Raw genomic sequence first — 17916 nt, 5'->3', positions numbered from 1 at the left:
GGGGATTCTAGACGGGGCTCCACCCTGAGCCACGCCCCCAGCCCCTCACTGGGGATTCTAGGCAGGGCTCCACCCTGACCACGCCCCCAGCCCCTCACTGGGGATTCTAGGCTCCACCCCTGAGCCACACCCCCAGCCCCTCACTGGGGATTCTAGGCGGGGCTCCACCCCTGACCACGCCCCCAGCCCCTCACTGGGGATTCTAGGCGGGGCTCCACCCTGACCACGCCCCCAGCCCCTCACTGGGGATTCTAGGCGGGGCTCCACCCTGAGCCACGCCCCCAGCCCCTCACTGGGGATTCTAGGCGGGACTCCACCCCTGACCACGCCCCCAGCCCCTCACTGGGGATTCTAGGCGGGGCTCCACCCTGACCACGCCCCCAGCCCCTCATTGGGGATTCTAGGCGGGGCTCCACCCTGAGTCACGCCCCCAGTCCTCTTTTTACTTTGGAGTCAGTCTGGCTGACTGCCCTCTAGCCTGGGGCCTGCACCCCTCTGGAGCACCTTGATTGACAGACCTGGCTATCAGGAAGGTCTCCCATGCATCCTCGTTCCTCTCTCTGGAGACTCTCTTGAGTTTCCTACCCCGTCACCACGGGACACAGAGATGGTGACCACAGGCCAGTCAAGAGGAGACACCAAACATGCAGGGCCTTGGACTCCCACTTGATACCTCCTTCGTAGCCCAGGCTAGCCTTGAATTCATGGCAACCCTGCCTCAGGCTACAGAACCACACCAGCTTCTTTCACTCATCCACGCATCCTGCTCTCACCCTTCAGGTCCTCCCCCACCTGCCCATCACCCCCTTAGGCTGCCAGCTGAAGCAGTGCTGTTCTGAGGACAGAGCAGTCACCACATCCCTCCAGGTCACAGACCTCTGCGAGGTGATCCCACAGTGATGAGCACTGGGAAGAACTGAATGCGATGGGGGGTGACGGGTAAAAATGAGGGCTCTTAACAGTGGGCTGGGTGGGGGGCGGTGGCCTCTGCACAGCTGGTGCAGAGGCCCTAAGGTGCGTGCCACCACGCCCAGTTATGTGGCTAGAGTCGGAAGCCAGGACACGCGGTCAGTCCCCCACCCACCAAGGCCAGCCCTCAGCCCTCCACTTCTCCCCAGGTGTCTACACCTCCTACGTGCTGGGTGGGACTCGAGGGGACAGAGAAAAATGCCCTGTGCCACCCCATCCCAACCGTGCCCGTCAGTCGCTGCAGACGACAGGGCTCCCTGAACACGCAGCACCCTCCCCAGGTCCTCTGCTCAGGCCACACCAGCCATGCTCTCGCTCAGGTCTTGGTTCAGCTGTGCCGTGCCCCAACACTCCAGGGCCCCAGAGGCACTGCCTGCCTTGGCATCTCTGCCCTGGCACCCAGGACCTCCCGAGCCCTGGGCTGCATGCTCACTTCTCGTCCTGTCCCTGTCTGTCCCCTGGAGAGACGGGAGGAGGCAGGCATGGTGGCAGTCTAGTCTTTTGTCATCCTAGCACCCAGGGGTCTGAGGCAGGGGGATGGAGTGTGAAGTCAGCCAGGGCCACAGAGAGGGATTCTGTCTCAAAGCTTTAAGAGCACGGGGCTGGGTTTCCTCAGTGGTTAGAGTACTGGCCGCACCGGAACCTGCCTTTAATTCCAGCACCCACACACGGCCCCCACATCTGGAGCTCCAGTCCCTGCCCCCCCAACGCCTCTTCTGCCTTCTGCAGGCACCAGGCATGCACATGGGACACACACACAGGCAAAACATCTGTGCAAGTAAAAAATACCTAAAAACTAAGAAATATTAAGTAAAAATTAAAAATAAACAAAGAGGAGGCGAGGGTGGGGAAGCGAAAAGAAGCCAGGAGAGATCTGAGGAGATGACCTGAGGCTCAAGGCCCAGCTCTCCTGGTTCAGCATCTGCCACAAATGATCCCAGAGGGATGGGAGTACCCAGGGCCTGGGCTGGGGGTCAGCCAGGGGTCCTGCAGCCCTCGGGGACAGCTGCTGTTCCCAAGCACAGCCACATGTATCGGGAATATTATTTGAAGGTGTGTTGCATTCTTTTATGTTGCCTTTGTTTAACTCTGTGAAGCTGAGTTACTGTGTCTAAAACACCTGATGGTCTAGTAAAGAGCTGAATGGCCAACAGCAAGGCAGGAGAAAGAACAGGCAGGGCTGGCAGGCAGGGAGAAGATATAGAAGGGGAAATCTGGGAGGAGGGAGAAGAAGGAGCAAGAGAAGGAAGAGGACATCAGGGGCCAGGCACCCAGCTACACAGCCAACGACAGAGTAGGAAATAATGGAAGGTATATAGAAATGGAGAAAGGCAAAAGCTAGATGGGATAATTTAAGTAAAGGTGGCAAGAAACAAGCCAAGTTAAGGCCAGACATTTATAATTAAGAATAAGCCTCAAGCCGGGCGTGGTGGCGCACGCCTTTAATCCCAGCACTTGGGAGGCAGAGGCAGGCGGATCTCTGTGAGTTCGAGGCCAGCCTGGGCTACCAAGTGAGTTCCAGGAAAGGCGCAAAGCTACACAGAGAAACCCTGTCTCGAAAAAACCAAAAAAAAAAAAAAAAAAAAAAAAAAAAAAAGAATAAGCCTCTATGGGTGATTTATTTGGGAGCTGGGTCTTGGGCCCCTCAAAAGAGCAAAACCAAACAACACCACACATGTGCCCAGGGTGGGGACGGGTCGTCAGTGCTCCAGACAGGCATGAGGTTATGCTGAAGACTCTGGAGTGGGACTTAGAGGTGCGGCAGGAGGGGCTGGGCCCTGAGAAGGTGAAGGTCTCCACTAAGGGAGCTGCTATCATTAAAGCGGGAGGTCATGAACTCAAAGCCAGACTGGGTTATGCAGTGATTGTGAGGCTAGCCTGGGCTACAGGACAGAGGGTCTCCTCCAAAATCTTGCTTCAAAATGTTAATAGAATATTTTGGTGGGCGGTGGTGGCACACACCTTTAATTCCAGCACTTGGGAGGCAGAGGCAGGCGAATCTCTGTGAGTTCAAGGCCAGCCTGGTCTAGAGAGTGAGATCCAGGACGGCACCAAAATGACACAGAGAAACCCTGTCTCAAAAAACCAAAAAAAAAAAAAGTTAATATAATGTTTAAAAAGCTTTAAATTAAGAAAAATAAACCAGACAGTGTCTCACTGTGTAGCCCAGGCTGTCATAGAACTTGCTAGATAGACCAGGCTGGCCTCAAACCTTCTCTTGAATGGCCAGATTAAAGGTGTGCAAACTGTCCTCCGACTTCCACACATGCACATGTGCGCTCACAGGGGAACACACACACATTAATGTAAAACAGCCAATGCTTTTTCTGATCTGACTCATCAGGACATACTCCACCCTTGTCATTCAGAGGCCACCTGATGGGACACACACGAACACACCTCTGTGAGCCCAGGATCATCATTCCTGGGTGCTTGCAAAGCGAAGAGAACTTTAAGCTTTCGTTTTTTAAAGTTACACTAATGTATTCATTCATTCATTCACTGTGTGTGTGAAGATCAGAGGACAACTTGTGGGAGCCGGTTCTCTCCCCCCACCTTGAGGGTCCTGGGGATTGAACTCAGGTCATCAGGTTTGAGGGCAAGCCCCTTGAGCTAGTCATCTACCTCTTCTACCCAGAAGAGAAACTGGAGTCACCTGTGCGTGTGCGTGTGCATGTGCGTGTGCGCGCGTGTGTGTCCCCGCCTGAGGTTAAATAGCCCGCCACCTTTCAGCTCCTGCTCAGCACTGTGCACCAGGGTTCCTGTTCGCCGTGAGGGCTTCGTCTGTTACAGCTGTGGGTTCCTGGACGGTGACCATGTGCTGGAAAGCAGCCCCAGACACCTTATCTTTGAGGATGCTGTGGTGTTTCTGCCGACAGACAAGCTGCCAAACGGTGGCTGCCTGGGAGCTGGGCTCACCATGGCCCGGTCAATCATAATGTGTCATAAATCAGGCGAGTACAAAGAGAAACACAAGGTATGCACTGATTGGCTGATGGAAAAAAGGACCCAAGCTTGGTAGATGGTGCTCATCTGCCATCCCCCCACCCAAGGGCAGGGGCGGAGGTTCTAGACCACCTCAACTACACAGCAAGACCCTGCCTCAAAATGAAATTGGGGGCTGGGGGACAGCTCAGGGGTACCCAGCACCTACATGGTGGCTCACAACCATCTGTAATTCAAGTTCCAAGAGATCTGATGCTCTCTTCTGGCCTCTGTGGACACTAGAAATGTACATGGTGCATTAGTGTGTGTGTGTGTGTGTGTGTGTGATAGATAGATAGAGAGAGAGAGAGAGAGAAACACCCATACTTAAACAATAAAATAATAAAAAATTTAATAATTTTAAAAATTGGCTTTCCATGCTCATCCTGTGGTTAAAGCCTGACAGTCTGGGGCTCAGGGCTCTATCTCCTGGGGTGTCAGTGGAGGCAGATTCCTCAACATGCGTTCCTGGGGTGATCCCTGGAACCATGGCCAAGGACGAGAATGAACAGAGAGCAGTGAACACAGCTCCGTTAATAAACAGAGTAACTAAGAAAGCCAAATACCACAGCAAAAAATTAAATGGGGTGGCCTCAGTAGATGTCTGGCCCCAGCGCTTACAAAGCGTTTATTAAACACCTAGTATATACCAAGCTCTGTCTATATCCACACCACAGGGCTCACACACACACTGGGATTCGATGGAGAAGCTGACAGCTCAGAGAGGTACGTTATCACAGATGAGGTCACACAGCAAGTGAAGGACAGACGAGTCAGAACTGAACAAGACCCTCCACGGGCCTTCCACAGTGCAGATGCTGATGCCGCACTCCGCTGGCGCTCAATGCGTGCACCTCACGGAAAGCATGCTGCCTAAGGGTCTAAATGAGAGAAGTGGACCACCCGACGTCCACAGTCAGATCCTGTGTCCACCTCCAACCACGAGCATGCACGCACGCCTTCACCTACTGATAACCACCCGGCTGAGCCTCGAGTTCCACTAAGTGCCCTAGGCCCATGAAGATGGTGGGTGTGTCAGCTGAGGACACGGGCTAGGGCGGCAGGAAGCTATTCTTGAATGTTGCAAATGGGAACCAGGCCACAGCTGGTGGGTCTGCCAGGCAGAGGCAGGCCAGGTTCCAGCAGCACTGTGGGCCTGTCAGGGCCCTTCCCTCCAGCTTGCCTCTCCCACCAGCGGGCCCACGCCGGCAGGCCGGGATCCGGTGTTTTGTCCCCACCACATGCCCCGGCACCCAGGTTGGCAGCTGCCCAAGCCACCCCCACACTGAGCACAAAGACGCCTCTGTCCAGCCTGGCCCTTCCCAGGGCCTCTCCCGGCCTCAGCTTCTTTTATCCGGAGCCCCAGGACTCAGGCAGCAGAAAAGCAGTCCCTTGGGAGACCCTGGCAGGGCTTGGCAGGTGCTCCTGGGCAGCAGGTGAACTGGGCACAGCTGGACGGCAATGTCCAGACTGGAAGGCCAAGGCAAGGGGATGGGGAGTTCAAGGCCAACCTGGGTCCCAGTAAGTCTCAGCTTCAAAAACATCAAAACAAAGACAAAGAGGGCTGGAGAGATGGTTCAGCGATTGGGAGCACCGGCTGCTCTTCCAGAGGACCCGGGTTCAATTCCCAGCACCCACATGGCAGCTCACAACTGTCTGTAACTCCAGTTCTAGAGGATCCAATATCCTCACACAGACATACATACAGGCAAAACACTGATACTCATAAGATAAATAAAATCTTTAAAAAAACCACAAACAATAACAACAAAAGAGAACAGATCATTCTAAAAGCAAAGGCCACTCCCAGTGGCCAGCCAGGTCTGGAGTCACCTGCCCATGACCGCCTGTGTGACACTGGTGCACTGTACACCCACACTCTGCTCATTAACAATGAAATACCAGCGTCATTGCCATGTGTGCGCTTGAGGACCTGCTTGCATATATGCGCATATGTGGGAGCAGGAGCTGCAGAGGCCAGAGGATGGAGCGATGGCTGGAACTGAAGGGACAGGCCGCAAGCCAGACTCGGGTCTTCTGACGTGCTTGAGCACTGAGCCGTCTCTCCGGGGCCACTCACTCAGTTCTGAGATAACCACCTGCCTGTCACCTACCACTCCAGAGGCTGAGGCAGCAGCATCTTGAGTCCCGCGGCAGTGTGGGCAAGAAAGACAGACGGTGTGTGTGTGTGTGTGTGTGTGTGTGTGTGTGTGTGCGTGCGTGCGTGTGTGTGTGTGCAGGTGTGTGTGTGTGTGTGTGTGTGTGTGTGTGTGTAGGGAGAAAGAGAGAAAAGGGGGAAGAAAGAAGAAACGTGGGAAGCTGGATTCCATAAGAACTCGTCTCACAAAGTACAACAATGACTAGCCTGGGCTAATGGGCAGCGCTCGCTCAGCATACACAGCAGCATCCAGATGTGGTGGCACAAGCCTGTCACCCCAGCACTGGGGAGATACAGGCAGAGGATCAGGAGTTCAAGGCCAGCCTGGGCTACACGAGAGCCCATCTCCAAAAACACAGCCCTGAGTGTCCCCACTCATGTGCCCACTGCCGCCTTCACAGTGTCTTCTCTGTCCCCATACTACTTGCTTCAAATGCAGTTTCTTCACTACTTTGAGAGAAGAAAAACAGAAACAGAGTCCAGGAGGCAGAGACCAGGCGAGAACCACTGTGTGGAGAAGAGAAGGGCTCAGAGCCAGTCAGCTCGTGAGGCCCCATTCCACCATAAACCTGCTTCCGCACACAATACTCAGTCTGCCCCCCGAAGGAGGCCCATGAAGGTACTCAGACGGCTCCCCACGGGTTGACCTGAGACTTGGAATCCTAGTAACACTGAGGTTACTGCAGAACAAACCCCAGCTGCCCTCAACAAAGCCCCGAGAGACATCCCAGAAGCCTCCAGGTTCCTTGCACTCGTGACTCCCCAGAAACCTCACCTCCACAGACCCCCTGGTACATCAGCGACAGTCCCCCAGACCCAGAACAACACCCCAAAGTTCCACACAGGGGCCAACACTCTTTAGAGACCCCTTAGTCCTTTGGACTCCCCAAGACCTTCCTTTACCCCAGACCTGCTCATTCCAAGAATCTGGACAGTGGGTCACCCCTAGAGGCCTCTCACAGTCTCCACCGCGCCCCCGGGACCCCCAGCTCTCTCAGCATCTACCAATTACCCAGTCTCTAACGGTGGCCACCTAACATCCTAACAGCCCGCCAAGTCCTAATCATGTACTCTGCTCGGTTCGACTCTGTCTCCCGCTGGACCCCGCAAAGCCGGGCCGGGCAATCTGTCACTCCACCCCCAGGCCCCGCCCCAGCCTATAAAGCAACCCCAGGCCATACCGGGACCCTCTCACCACCCTGCAAGACATCGGCTCGCCCGAGCCCATGCATCCACGACCCCACTTTCAACCCCGTCTACTTACAAGAGGTCCCGCCTCGCCGTCTTGCAGACGATGCGCAGGAAGCGCCAGCCGCCGCCGCCCACGTACACACCGAACGCCGCTGCCGCGCTCCAGGTCCACGGGAGCCCCAGCAGCCAGAGCAGCGCCAGCGAGGCCATCGAGGCCGTTCCCGCTCCGGGAGCCCGCATCCTGCGGAGCAGACAGCTGAGGCCGCGGACCCCGCCCCAGCCTAGTCCCGGCCCCGGCCCGGCCGCATCGCAGACCCTGGCTACTCGGGGTCTCGGGATGTTGCCTGAACCAAAACCCGTTCACTAAGAACCTGGCCCCGCCCCCAGCGCGGCCCCGCCCCCAGCGCGTCCTTTGCGGCCCGCCCCCGGCGCGTCCCTTGCGGCCCCGCCCCCGGTGCAGCCCCGCCCCCGGTGCAGCCCCGCCCCCAGCGCGGCCCTTGCGGCCCCGCCCCCAGAGCTTCCCCGAGCGCGTCCCTTGCGGCCCCGCCCCCGGTGCAGCCCCGCCCCCAGCGCGTCCCTTGCGGCCCCGCCCCCAGCGCGTCCCTTGCGGCCCCGCCCCCAGCGCGGCCCCGCCCCCAGTGCCGCGGGCCAGGCTCCAGGGCGGCCTAAACCCAGCCCGTTGGCTCAATCCGCCCCGCCTCAAGGTCTGGGATTGGCCACATCACTGTCAATCATTGCCCTCCGGCCCTCCCCCAAGCCCAGAACTTCTACCTCAATGACAGACCCCGCCCCACGCCTTGACCGTGTGGCTGCACCCGCCCCGGGCCGCCAAGCTCCACCCTTAAGCTGCCGCCCCCAAACCTGGGTCTCCGTCCTACCCTTTGCAGCCAGTGGTCCAGGCCACGCCCCCACGTCGCCCCATCCCCCTCCTGTGCCCCTAAATTCACAAGCTGTCCTTGCGCTTAGCCCGCCTCAGAGCCTGGGTGTTCCTTCAGCCGCCTAGGTAACCTGACAAACGCCCCCAGCGGAGGCCTCTATTTCCGCCCACAAGTGCGAGCCTCAAACCAGAGCCCGGCAACCTGACCGAGGCCCCTCCTCCAGACCGGGCCTGTGGCTCCGCCCCCAGCGCGCACGCGCGCACTCCGCCCCATGCCCCTTCTGCCGCTGAGGCCTACGGCCCCGCCCTCGGCCAGGCCCCGCCCAAGCACGCAGGCACGCCCACTCTGACCCAGGCCCCGCCCCAGCTGAGGCCTACGGCCCCGTCCACAGGCGCGAACGCACCCGCCCTCGGCCAGGCCTCGCCCTCGGCCAGGCCCCGCCCAAGCACGCAGGCACGCCCACTGTGACCCAGGCCCCGCCCCAGCTGAGGCCTACGGCCCCGCCCACAGGCGCGAACGCACCCGCCCTTCGGCCAGGCCCCGCCCAAGCACGCAGGCACGCCCACTCCGACCCAGGCCCCGCCCCACCTGAGGCCCGCGGCCCCGCCCACAGGCGCGGCCCCGCCCACAGCCCCTAGCCTACTGACATTCGCGACCCAGATTCTACCTGGGCCTTTGGCGCCGCCTCCAGGCCTCGTCAGGCACGGCTCCCCGGAAGACCCGGCCAGTGCGACCCACCCAGCGCGCCTAGCTCCGCCCCGAGCCCCTCTTCCCCGCCGCCTAACGCTCCCAGCCCCTCAGCCTGCTCGGCACAGGCCGACCCCCTTCCGGAGGCCTGGACCATAGAGAGGATGCGCGGGCCAGAGAGCCTGTGACCAACGAGACTCGCAAGCTAGAGCGGCCCGGGCAGGCGGCCTTCCAGTCTCCATGGCAACCAAGTACGGGGTGGGTGGGTGGGAGGAGTGGGGGGGGGCAGCTCCTGGTCCCAGCGTGCGGTGAAAACACGCAGGTGCTGAGGGCGGTGCCATGGCTCCAGGGGGCGTGTCTGCGGCGCGCGTACCCCGGAGCCTGCTGGAGCCGGCTTGTCCCAGCTCCAAGCCTCCAGGCTGCTCCGCATTCCAGGCTCCCAGGGAGTCGAAACTCACACCCGGGGGCTGCAGAGGCCTCAGTCTTGCAGATAAGGATCCCGCACACCTCAGTTCTGCCACCTCCCAGGATCCCAGGGAAGTGTCAAGCACGCGTCAGGTCCCCGGCCGTCCTTGACAAGCCCTTCTTGTACCTCGGGACCCCCCAGGAAAGCCTGTTGCACCCCATGATGCCTCCCCAGGGGCAGAGCTCCCTCGAGCCTGCTTGCACCCGAGTCCTAACGCCCATCCAGAGGCGCCCCTACCCCTAGTCTGCTGCTGGGGCGCCCCCACCCTGCTGTCAGGCTGACCTGCTCAGGCTTGCAGACCCCCGGGCCTCGCTGCTCCCTCGCAGGTTCTCACCGAAGCGAGCGCAGGAGGCCTGGACAGGGAGCTTCTGGGTCCAGCCCTCGGCAGAGTCCTGGGCGCTTCTCACTGCACAGCGGCCCTGCGTGCCCGGCCCTGTCCCTCCCTCCCGGCCACCCTCCCACGCCCCCTGCCCACCCTGCGGGCTTACTTGTTTTCTGCCCTGCTTGGCCGACCTTCCCACAGCTCTCCTTGGGAGGAAGCCAGCCGGGGCCGGCTTCCAGAGCCACTGAAGGCCAAGGCTGGGCAGGCGCGGCCCCACCTCCGCCCGCAGCTGCCATTGGTCTCGGGGGTGGGTGGGTGGGATGGGGGGCTGCTGAAGATCCCGAGCACCGGGCCAGACAGCCAGGGGTCCACTTTGACAGGTCTCTAGAGCTGCCGTCTCTCCCTCTTTTGAGATCACCCCATTTTACAGGTGAAGACACCGAGTGCTGCAGCAGGCCCCCCAGCGTGAGTCTGGGGTTCAGCGCTGCCGCCTGCTCTCCCTTCCCGTGGCCTCCTCCTGTTTCCATATTCCTGGAACATCTCCTGTGCCCTGTGCCCCACTTCCTCCTCTCGCCAGCCCGCGCCTCCCCCTCCCGTCCCCTTCCCCTCCCCTCCTCTCCCAGTGTACAGAGCCTGAGTGTGAGCACCGGCTCCTGACCACTCACCCGATCCTCCGCGCCTGCTCCCCAGGCTTCAGTCCTAAAATCTGGAAGGTTGATAGCAGGCTAGCCAGGACTTCCCTTTGACCCTTGGGACCCACATCGTGGAAGAAACTCCCAAAACACTAAATAAAACAAATAAACAAGAAAGAATAAATACAAATAAAGGCGGGTGTCTTGCCTCTAATCCCGGTGTTAGTGAGTGAGGAAGGAGACTTTGGCGGGTGAGAAAGCCCCGATTGGAGGAGCTCGTCTGTAGCATGCTTGCTTAGCGCACAGGAAGCCCTGGCTTCCATGCCCAGTTCCCTCGCCCTGTAAACAAGGTGGGCGAGCGCTCAGGAAGTCCAAGGCACCCTTGGCTACTTAAGGAGCTGGAGAATCCAGTAGGCTAGACACCCGGGGAAGGAAGGACAGTGATGGGACACCTGTAAAGCCCGCGGTGTTGGTAACAGCTGGAGCTGACACATCTTCAGAGTGTCCTTTCTGATGGTTTCCGCTCGAAACTGAAGAAGGCAAGCTGAGCGTGCCAGGAGCTTCCGGTCTTTTTGCTTTAATCTTTGACTTCCGGCTAGGCCCACCCCGCCCCAAACATTTCTATCCTTCTTCTTTCTCTCTCTCTCTCTTTCTTTCTCTTTCTTTCTTTCTTTCTTTCTTTCTTTCTTTCTTTCTTTCTTTCTTTCTTTTTCTTTCTTTCTTCCTTCCTTCCTTCCTCTCTCTCTCTCTCTCTCTCTCTCTCTTTCTTTCTTTCTCTCTTTCTTTTTTCGGTTTTTTGAGACAGGCTTTCTCTGTGTAGCTTTGGAGCCTGTCCTGGATCTTGCTCTGTAGACCAGGCTGGCCTGCCCTCCCAAGTGCTGTGATTAAAGGCGTGCACCACCACCGCCCGGCCTATCTTTTCTTTTTAAACTACCATCTTCATCTGAACATGTGCAGGGCTGAAGAGAGGACTCAGCAGGCAAAGGCGCTTGCCACCAAGCCTAATGACCTGAGTTTGATCCCCAGGGCGTGGTGGACGTAGAGACCGCCGGTTGCACGTCGTCGTCCTCTTCTCCATAAGTGCACTGTGGCATATGGAACTGCTACCGTAATAAGTGCTTAAAAAACAACTAAACGTGCTCGGAGTGGGCTCCTGCGTAAACCCCCGGGTTCTGAGGACTTGGCCTTGGGAATGACTCCTGCGGCCCCCCTTCCTGCGGCACTTTTGTCCGACCACCTGCACCTTCTCTGTCCTTATTTTGTCTTTGAAGACACCAGGAGGATCAGCAGGAGGATCAGGGTCAACCTTGACTACATATTAAATCTGAGGACAGCCTGGGCTATAAGAAACCCTTTCTCAAAAATAACAACAAAGGGTTCTTTGAGTTGTGCAGGAGCATGTCCGAGCCCAGAGCAGACTGCAGCTGCCTGGGTGACACACTCACCTTGGAGAGGTTGATCTGGATTTTGATGGTTAAGGGGAGTGCTGGAACACTGAGTTTCCAGATGTACTCTGGGTGATGAGAGAGGACAGAAAAGGGAGGAGCCTACAGTATTTATTTTGTTTTTACCAAAAATTCTTGCCTAGAAATGAATTGCTGAAGTTCTGCCAAGCATATCCCTTCATTACTGGAGTTTATTGCTTTACTGTGCTGCAGGCGATGGAAGCCAGACCCTGAGCCACGCCCCCAGCCCCTCAGTGGGGATTCTAGGCGGGGCTTCACCCTGACCACGCCCCCAGCCCTCACTGGGGATTCTAGGCGGGGCTCCACCCCTGACCACGCCCCCAGCCCCTCACTGGGGATTCTAGGCGGGGCTCCACCCTGACCACGCCCCCAGCCCCTCACTGGGGATTCTAGGCGGGGCTCCACCCCTGAGCCCCCAGCCCCTCTCATTTTTTGTCATATATCCCAGGGTATGCTGGAACTTGCAGTGATCCCCCTGCCTCAATGCTGGGCTCACAGGCTTTCTGTTTTGTTAACGCCTCACAAGCAGCTTGGCTCTGTGGAAGTCCTCAAGACCTCCCTGCCGCCTCAAACCAATGCTGGCCCTGTGGAGGTCGACCTACAGGAGGATTAGCGGTTAATCTGGCTTCTGGGGTTCCTATTCCTGGGGCTCGGGGAGCCCAGTGCGCAGGCTCCGGGCCACAGCAGATCCCTCTCCTGGGTCCCCACACACTGCTGCCATGGCCTCCCTCTTCTCTGGCCGCATCTTGATCAGGAACAACAGTGACCAGGATGAGGTGGAGACCGAGGCCGAGTTGAGCCGCCGGCTGGAGAATCGCCTGGTGCTGCTGTTCTTCGGCGCCGGGGCCTGTCCCCAGTGCCAGGCCTTTGCCCCGGTCCTCAAAGACTTCTTCGTGCGGCTCACCGATGAGTTCTACGTGGTGCGGGCAGCACAGCTGGCCCTGATCTACGTGTCCCAGGACCCCACGGAGGAGCAGCAAGAGCTGTTCCTCAGGGACATGCCTGAGAAGTGGCTGTTCCTGCCTTTCCATGATGACCTGAGGAGGTGAGGCCCCAGGGAAGGCCAGGGAGGGCTTCCTGGAGAAGGCGTCTCCGTGGAAGGTAAACCAGCGTTTGCTGTCCGGTACCGGAAGCTAGCGCAGAGAGAGGGGTCTCTCCGTCTCCATCACAACCCACTGAAGGGGACGGGGAAACACATGGTGGCTGCTAGAGGGAGTCACAGGAGCCTGCCACCCCAGTACTTGGAGATGAGGCAGGAGGATTGCTATAAGTTCAAGGCCAGCTCTAAAACAAGAGGTGGGTACTGTAGCTCAGTCACTGGACTGCTTGTCCGGCATCTGTGAAGCCATAGTTCCATTCTGAGCATTGCAGAAATCGGATGTGGGGGTGCACACTGCAGTCTCCACAGGAGGACGGTGGAGGCAGGACTAGCAGGGGTTTGAGGCTAGCCTGGACTATGTAGGGTGACCCTGTCCCCAAACCAACAAACCCACCAGAAACATAAGAATAAGAGAGTCACCCTCCCCGGGAGCTGGACACAAGGAGGCGTGGCTCGGGAGAGGGTCTCCCACTGGGCACCACGGTGTCTTGGAAAGGACAAGCGTTCAGGAGAACTGAGTCACCTTCACCAGGGAGGGTGGGGGCCATGGGAGGCAGAAGAGCCAGGAGACAGAAGGAGCCACACTTTTTTCTCTTTTGATTTTGGTTTTTGGTTTTTCGAGACAGGGTTTCTGTGTAGCCCTGACTGTCCTGGATCTCTCTCTGTAGCCCAGGCTGGCCTGAGCTCAGAGATCCGCCTGCCTCGGCCTCCACCAGGCAAGGAGTCACACTGTACGCCAGTGGCCGATTCAGGACTTTAAAGGTTGTGTCTGACTTAGAACTTCCAGTGTCCCGTTTAAGGAGAGATACTGTGTGACAGGGTCTCAAGTAGACCAGGCTGGCTTCCAACAGGCTGTGTAGCCAAGGCTGGCCCTGAACTCCTCCTAATCGTACAGTCTGTGTCTCCCAAGTGCTGAGATGAGTCATCACACCAGGCACGTGTGTGTGTACACGTGTGTGTGTGCACACGTGTGTGTGCGTGTGTGTACGTGTGTGTCCGTGTGTGTACGTGTGTGTACGTGTGTGCGTGCGTGTGTCCGTGTGTGTACACACGTGTGTGTACGTGTGTGTACGCGTGTGTGTACACGTGTGTGTGTACACGTGTGTGTGTACGTGTGTGTGCCCGCACACGTGCCTGTCCTCACGCACGTGTGTTGTGTACAGGCACTGCCAGTGTGGGGTGAAGGCTGCCGTCGGTCACTCCGGCGTGTTCGAGTCAGGCTCCCCATGCACCCTGAGCTCACAGACAGGGCCAGTCTAGCAGTCAGCAATCTCCAGGGCCCCTGGGCGACCACACTTACCCTGCTTTTCGCCTGCTGGGACCAGAACTCAAGTCCTTATCCTTGGACAGCAAGTCCTTGACCCTCTGAGCCACCTCGTAACTTCTCTTGGTGTTCTGACTTGGAACTCACAGCAATCCCCCTGCCTCAGCTCCCGAAATTCTGGGTGACAAGCATGCATCACCACACCCCGCTTCTCATGTGTACGACCAGAGGCTGTGAGTTTCAGCCCAGTTCTGAGAGAGACTCATGGTAGTGACATCTGGCCACCGTCCCCTCTCCTGGAGCCCCGCCTTCCACGGCCCTGGCGGAGCTGCCTCGGGGCTGCTATGTGGGCTGAGCTGGGGGAGGTGAGCTGTGGAGTCTGTGACGAGCAGCTGACTGCCTGACCTTTCACCCATTTCACCGACGTTCTTGCACAAGTTCAAGGGTCTGGTCATGAGGCCCCATCCACATGTCATGATGACGACTGGGACACCCGCTCACTGCCCCGTGCTGCCAAGTTGGTTCTCCCCCCTCCCCGCCCCATGAGCAGCATCTGTCCCCAGGGAAGAAATACGAGCTCTGGTATCCGAGAGGAACCTGCTATCTGGGGCAAAGTTCGCTCACCCAGACCTCCCATGCAGGCCTCCCATCCCAGCACTCGGGAGGCTGAGGGGTTTAAGGCCCGCCTTGCTCCATAGAGAGACCCTGGGGCCGACAAAAAACAGGCTGGAGAGAAGCTCAGAGGTCAAGGGCACCTGCTGCTCACGCAGAGGACCTGGTCAGCTCCCAGCGCCCACACGGAAGCTCAGCTTCTGTAACTCCAGGTCTGGGGCTCTGGCGCCCTCTCCTGGTGGCTGTGGGCACCACACACAGGTGGTGCACAGGCGTGCTTGGCGGCAAACACTCGGACGCAGGACAACAGAGCGAGCGGAAAGCTGGGTTTCGGTGGGCAGAGTCTCGAACAGCAGGCTTGAACCCAGCCACCCACAGGAACCATCATCCCAACAGGCAGGAGGATCAGGAGTGCAGCCACTTTTTGGTCTGCTTGGTTTTGTTTTTGAGACAGGATTTCCCTGTGTACCCCTGGCTGTCCTGGAACTCACAGAGATCCACCTGTCTCTGCCTCCCGCTGACTGAGATTAAAGGAGTGTGCGTAACTGCTCAGCAAGTCACCCTTGTCTATATAAACATGAGGCCAGCTTGGGCCTCAAGAACAAAACAAAAAACCAACAACAAAAACTAACCAAGAACCATGGATGAGAACCTCAGCTGAAAGCCGGGCAGTGGCGGCGCACACCTTTAATCCCAGCACTCTGGAGGCAGAGGCAGGTGGATCTCTGAGTTGGAGGCCAGCCTGGTCTGCAGAGCAATTTCTAGGACAGCCAAGGCTACACAGAGAAACTGTTCAATAGACCAAAACAAAAAACAAACAAACAAAAAACCTCGGCTAAGATGTGTGTGGTGGCGCTTGCCTTTAATCCCCACAGGCTGATTTCTGTGAGATCTCAGTCTGCATGGAGAGTTCAAGGCAGAGTTTCATAATGAGAATTCATGCCGGCCTTCCTCCGTGAATGTGGAGCTCACAGGGGGTGGATTCTGGCCTTGCTGGGAGTGGGGTGCAGGGTCTCCTGGAGATTCTTACAGCTTCTTGGTGGCTTCAGAACTGACATCCCTGCCCCTGTCCATTCAGGGTCTCTGTGAGATGCCAGCTGTGCCTGTCAGGGTCTCACCCCAGGGCCTTTGCACATACTCTGTCATTGTCCGGAACAAACGCTTCCCCCTGTCTTCCCTCCCTCCCTCCACCCGTAAGATCTCAGTTCAAATGTCACTCCCAGGAGAGGCCCAGCTTGATGTTATCTGATAGCCTTTCACAGTATGCATTCATTCATTCAACACACATTTCCGGAACATTTCTCAGCTGTTTGAAATCCCTGCCCCCGGGGCCTCCTTCTTCCCAGCGACAGCAGACCAGCACATACAGACAGCAGGTGGACACTGAATGTGGGGATGGCCAGGGAGAGGGAAGGTGTGAGGAGCGGTGCAAAAGCCCTGGGGAGCCAGCGGGGCCTGGGGCGGCCCCGGCGGCCCTCGGGGGCAGCGCGCGCGCGCGCGCGCGCATCGGGAGCTGCGGGGTGTCAAGGGCGGGCTGACGCGCGCTCCCCGCAGGGACCTCGGGCGCCAGTTCTCCGTGCGGCGTCTGCCGGCCGTCGTGGTGCTCAAGCCGGGTGGCGACGTGCTGACGAGCGACGCGACGGACGAGATCCAGCGCCTGGGGCCCGCCTGCTTCGCCAACTGGCAGGAGGCGGCCGAGCTGCTGGACCGCAGCTTCCTGCAGCCCGAGGACCTGGACGAGCCCGCAAGGCGCAGCATCACCGAGCCTCTGCGCCGCCGCAAGTACCGCGTGGACCGGGAGGCGGGCCGGGGCCGCGGCCGCAGCAGCCACGACTCTGGTGACCCCCAGGGGATGCAGGTGCAAGGGCAGAGCTCTGGGGGCCCCCAGGGGAACCCCGCTGCAGGGGCGGGGCTCTGGTGACCCCCATGGGTACCTGGGTGTAGGGGCGGGCTAGAGGCGGGGCTATGATAACCCCCGAAGACCCCGGGTGCAGGGGCGGGGCTCCGATTAGCCTTGTCCTCCTGCATGCTCAGGACGTTCCCTAGACAGCGGTGCAGACTGGCCTTGAACTCACCATTCTTCTGCCTCAGCCTAAGGAGTAGCTGGAGCAGCAGCCAAAGACAGACAAGTTCCCTCTTCCAGGTCACCCCTAGCCCTTGAAAGAATGTAGGGATCCCCACGAAGAGGTCCTGGGCACGGTACCCGGGACTTAGTGCACGCCAAGCAAGCTTTATAACCATAGAGCCCCAGCCTCAAATACCCTGTTCAAAACAAACAAAAACCACTCCTGCAGCCAGGGTTTGTGGCGCAGGCCGGTCGTTCAGTGCTCTGGACGCAGGCGCAGGGCCGGTGCTCAATGGCACTTGCTGTGAAGACCGACAACCCGAGTCCAGTGCCCAGAACCCACATGGTGGAAGGGAGGACGGACTCCGCAAGTTGCTGACCTCTGCACGCTCATGGTAACACGTGCACACCCTCCCCCCACACACAGAACAAAAATACTATTTTAAGTCTTGTGCAAAACAACAACCCATAAACAAGAAAACAGAGGTGTGCAGAAGAGGATCCGGAGCTCAAGGCCGTTTTTGGTTATGTCGAGGGCTCTAGGTCGGCCTGGGCTACCAAGCCGCAGACGAGGAAGCCCGGGTCTTGCGCCGCTCCTCGGGACAGGCACCTCCCTCTGCAGAAGCGCCTGAGACCTGCAGGCCGATGGCTTAGCCTTGCCTACCGCGCCCTCTGGCGGCCCGAAGGGGACGGTGCGCGCAAATGAGACGTCCAGCGCGCCCACGGGGCTGGCGGCCTGGCTTTCTGGGGCAAGAATCTGACAAGATAAAGGAAGAAGGCTACGAACCGGAGGAGTCGTGACCCCGCAAGCAGTCCATCCGCCTCTGTTCTCAACTTGGAGTAGTGGGGGAAACTGAGGCTCAAGACTGAATAAGGATGCCTGCTGGCCACCAAGCCTGACTGCCTGGATTCGATCCTGGGTACCCACGTGGGGCAAGGAAAGGGCCTACTCCTACAAGCTGTCCTTAAATTACTGTGATTATGATTTTGTTTTTCAAGACAGGGTTTCTCTGTGTAGCCCTGGCTATCCTGGAACTCACTGGTCTCGAATTCTAGGGCTAGGATTAAAGGCATGCACCGTCACAACCTGGCTGGAATGCTAAAATACTAATTAAAAAAGAA

At 58.4% G+C, this 17916-nt stretch overlaps 2 protein-coding genes and 1 long non-coding RNA gene across 7 annotated transcripts in view; 2 read left to right on the top strand and 1 right to left on the bottom strand.

Annotated features, from left to right (window-relative positions):
- Positions 1-14366, bottom strand: part of Slc27a1 (solute carrier family 27 member 1) — a 24832-nt gene extending 10466 nt beyond the window's left edge. The window contains exons 1-3 of one of the 5 annotated variants that reach the window (XM_037211825.1): positions 14154-14366; positions 10322-10440; positions 7377-7544 (exon numbers count right to left, since the gene is read on the bottom strand). In XM_037211825.1, coding sequence (XP_037067720.1) covers positions 7377-7543 — 167 coding nt within the window. In that variant the 5' untranslated portion in view covers position 7544; positions 10322-10440; positions 14154-14366. Of the gene's footprint in view, positions 1-7376; positions 7545-9616; positions 9767-9822; positions 9939-10321; positions 10441-10740; positions 10850-14153 lie in introns of those variants that run through there. The other 4 variants (XM_037211824.1, XM_028855895.2, XM_028855894.2 and 1 more) reach the window with 4 other exon arrangements.
- Positions 8742-10478, top strand: LOC119089237. The gene is made up of 2 exons (XR_005093115.1): positions 8742-9119; positions 10087-10478. It is a non-coding gene; the product is annotated as an uncharacterized LOC119089237 (long non-coding RNA).
- On the top strand, positions 12204-17916 carry Nxnl1 (nucleoredoxin like 1). The gene is given in 3 exon segments (XM_037211826.1): positions 12204-12799; positions 16284-16573; positions 16576-17916. Coding segments are annotated over 3 exon segments (714 nt in total). The 5' UTR covers positions 12204-12473; the 3' UTR covers positions 16674-17916.

This window comes from Peromyscus leucopus, chromosome 17 (genome assembly GCF_004664715.2).
Source record: "Peromyscus leucopus breed LL Stock chromosome 17, UCI_PerLeu_2.1, whole genome shotgun sequence".
Classification (NCBI taxonomy): Eukaryota; Metazoa; Chordata; class Mammalia; order Rodentia; family Cricetidae; genus Peromyscus; species Peromyscus leucopus.
Note: the sequence above shows the minus strand (reverse complement) of the source record. Positions and strands in the feature narration are given on the sequence as shown.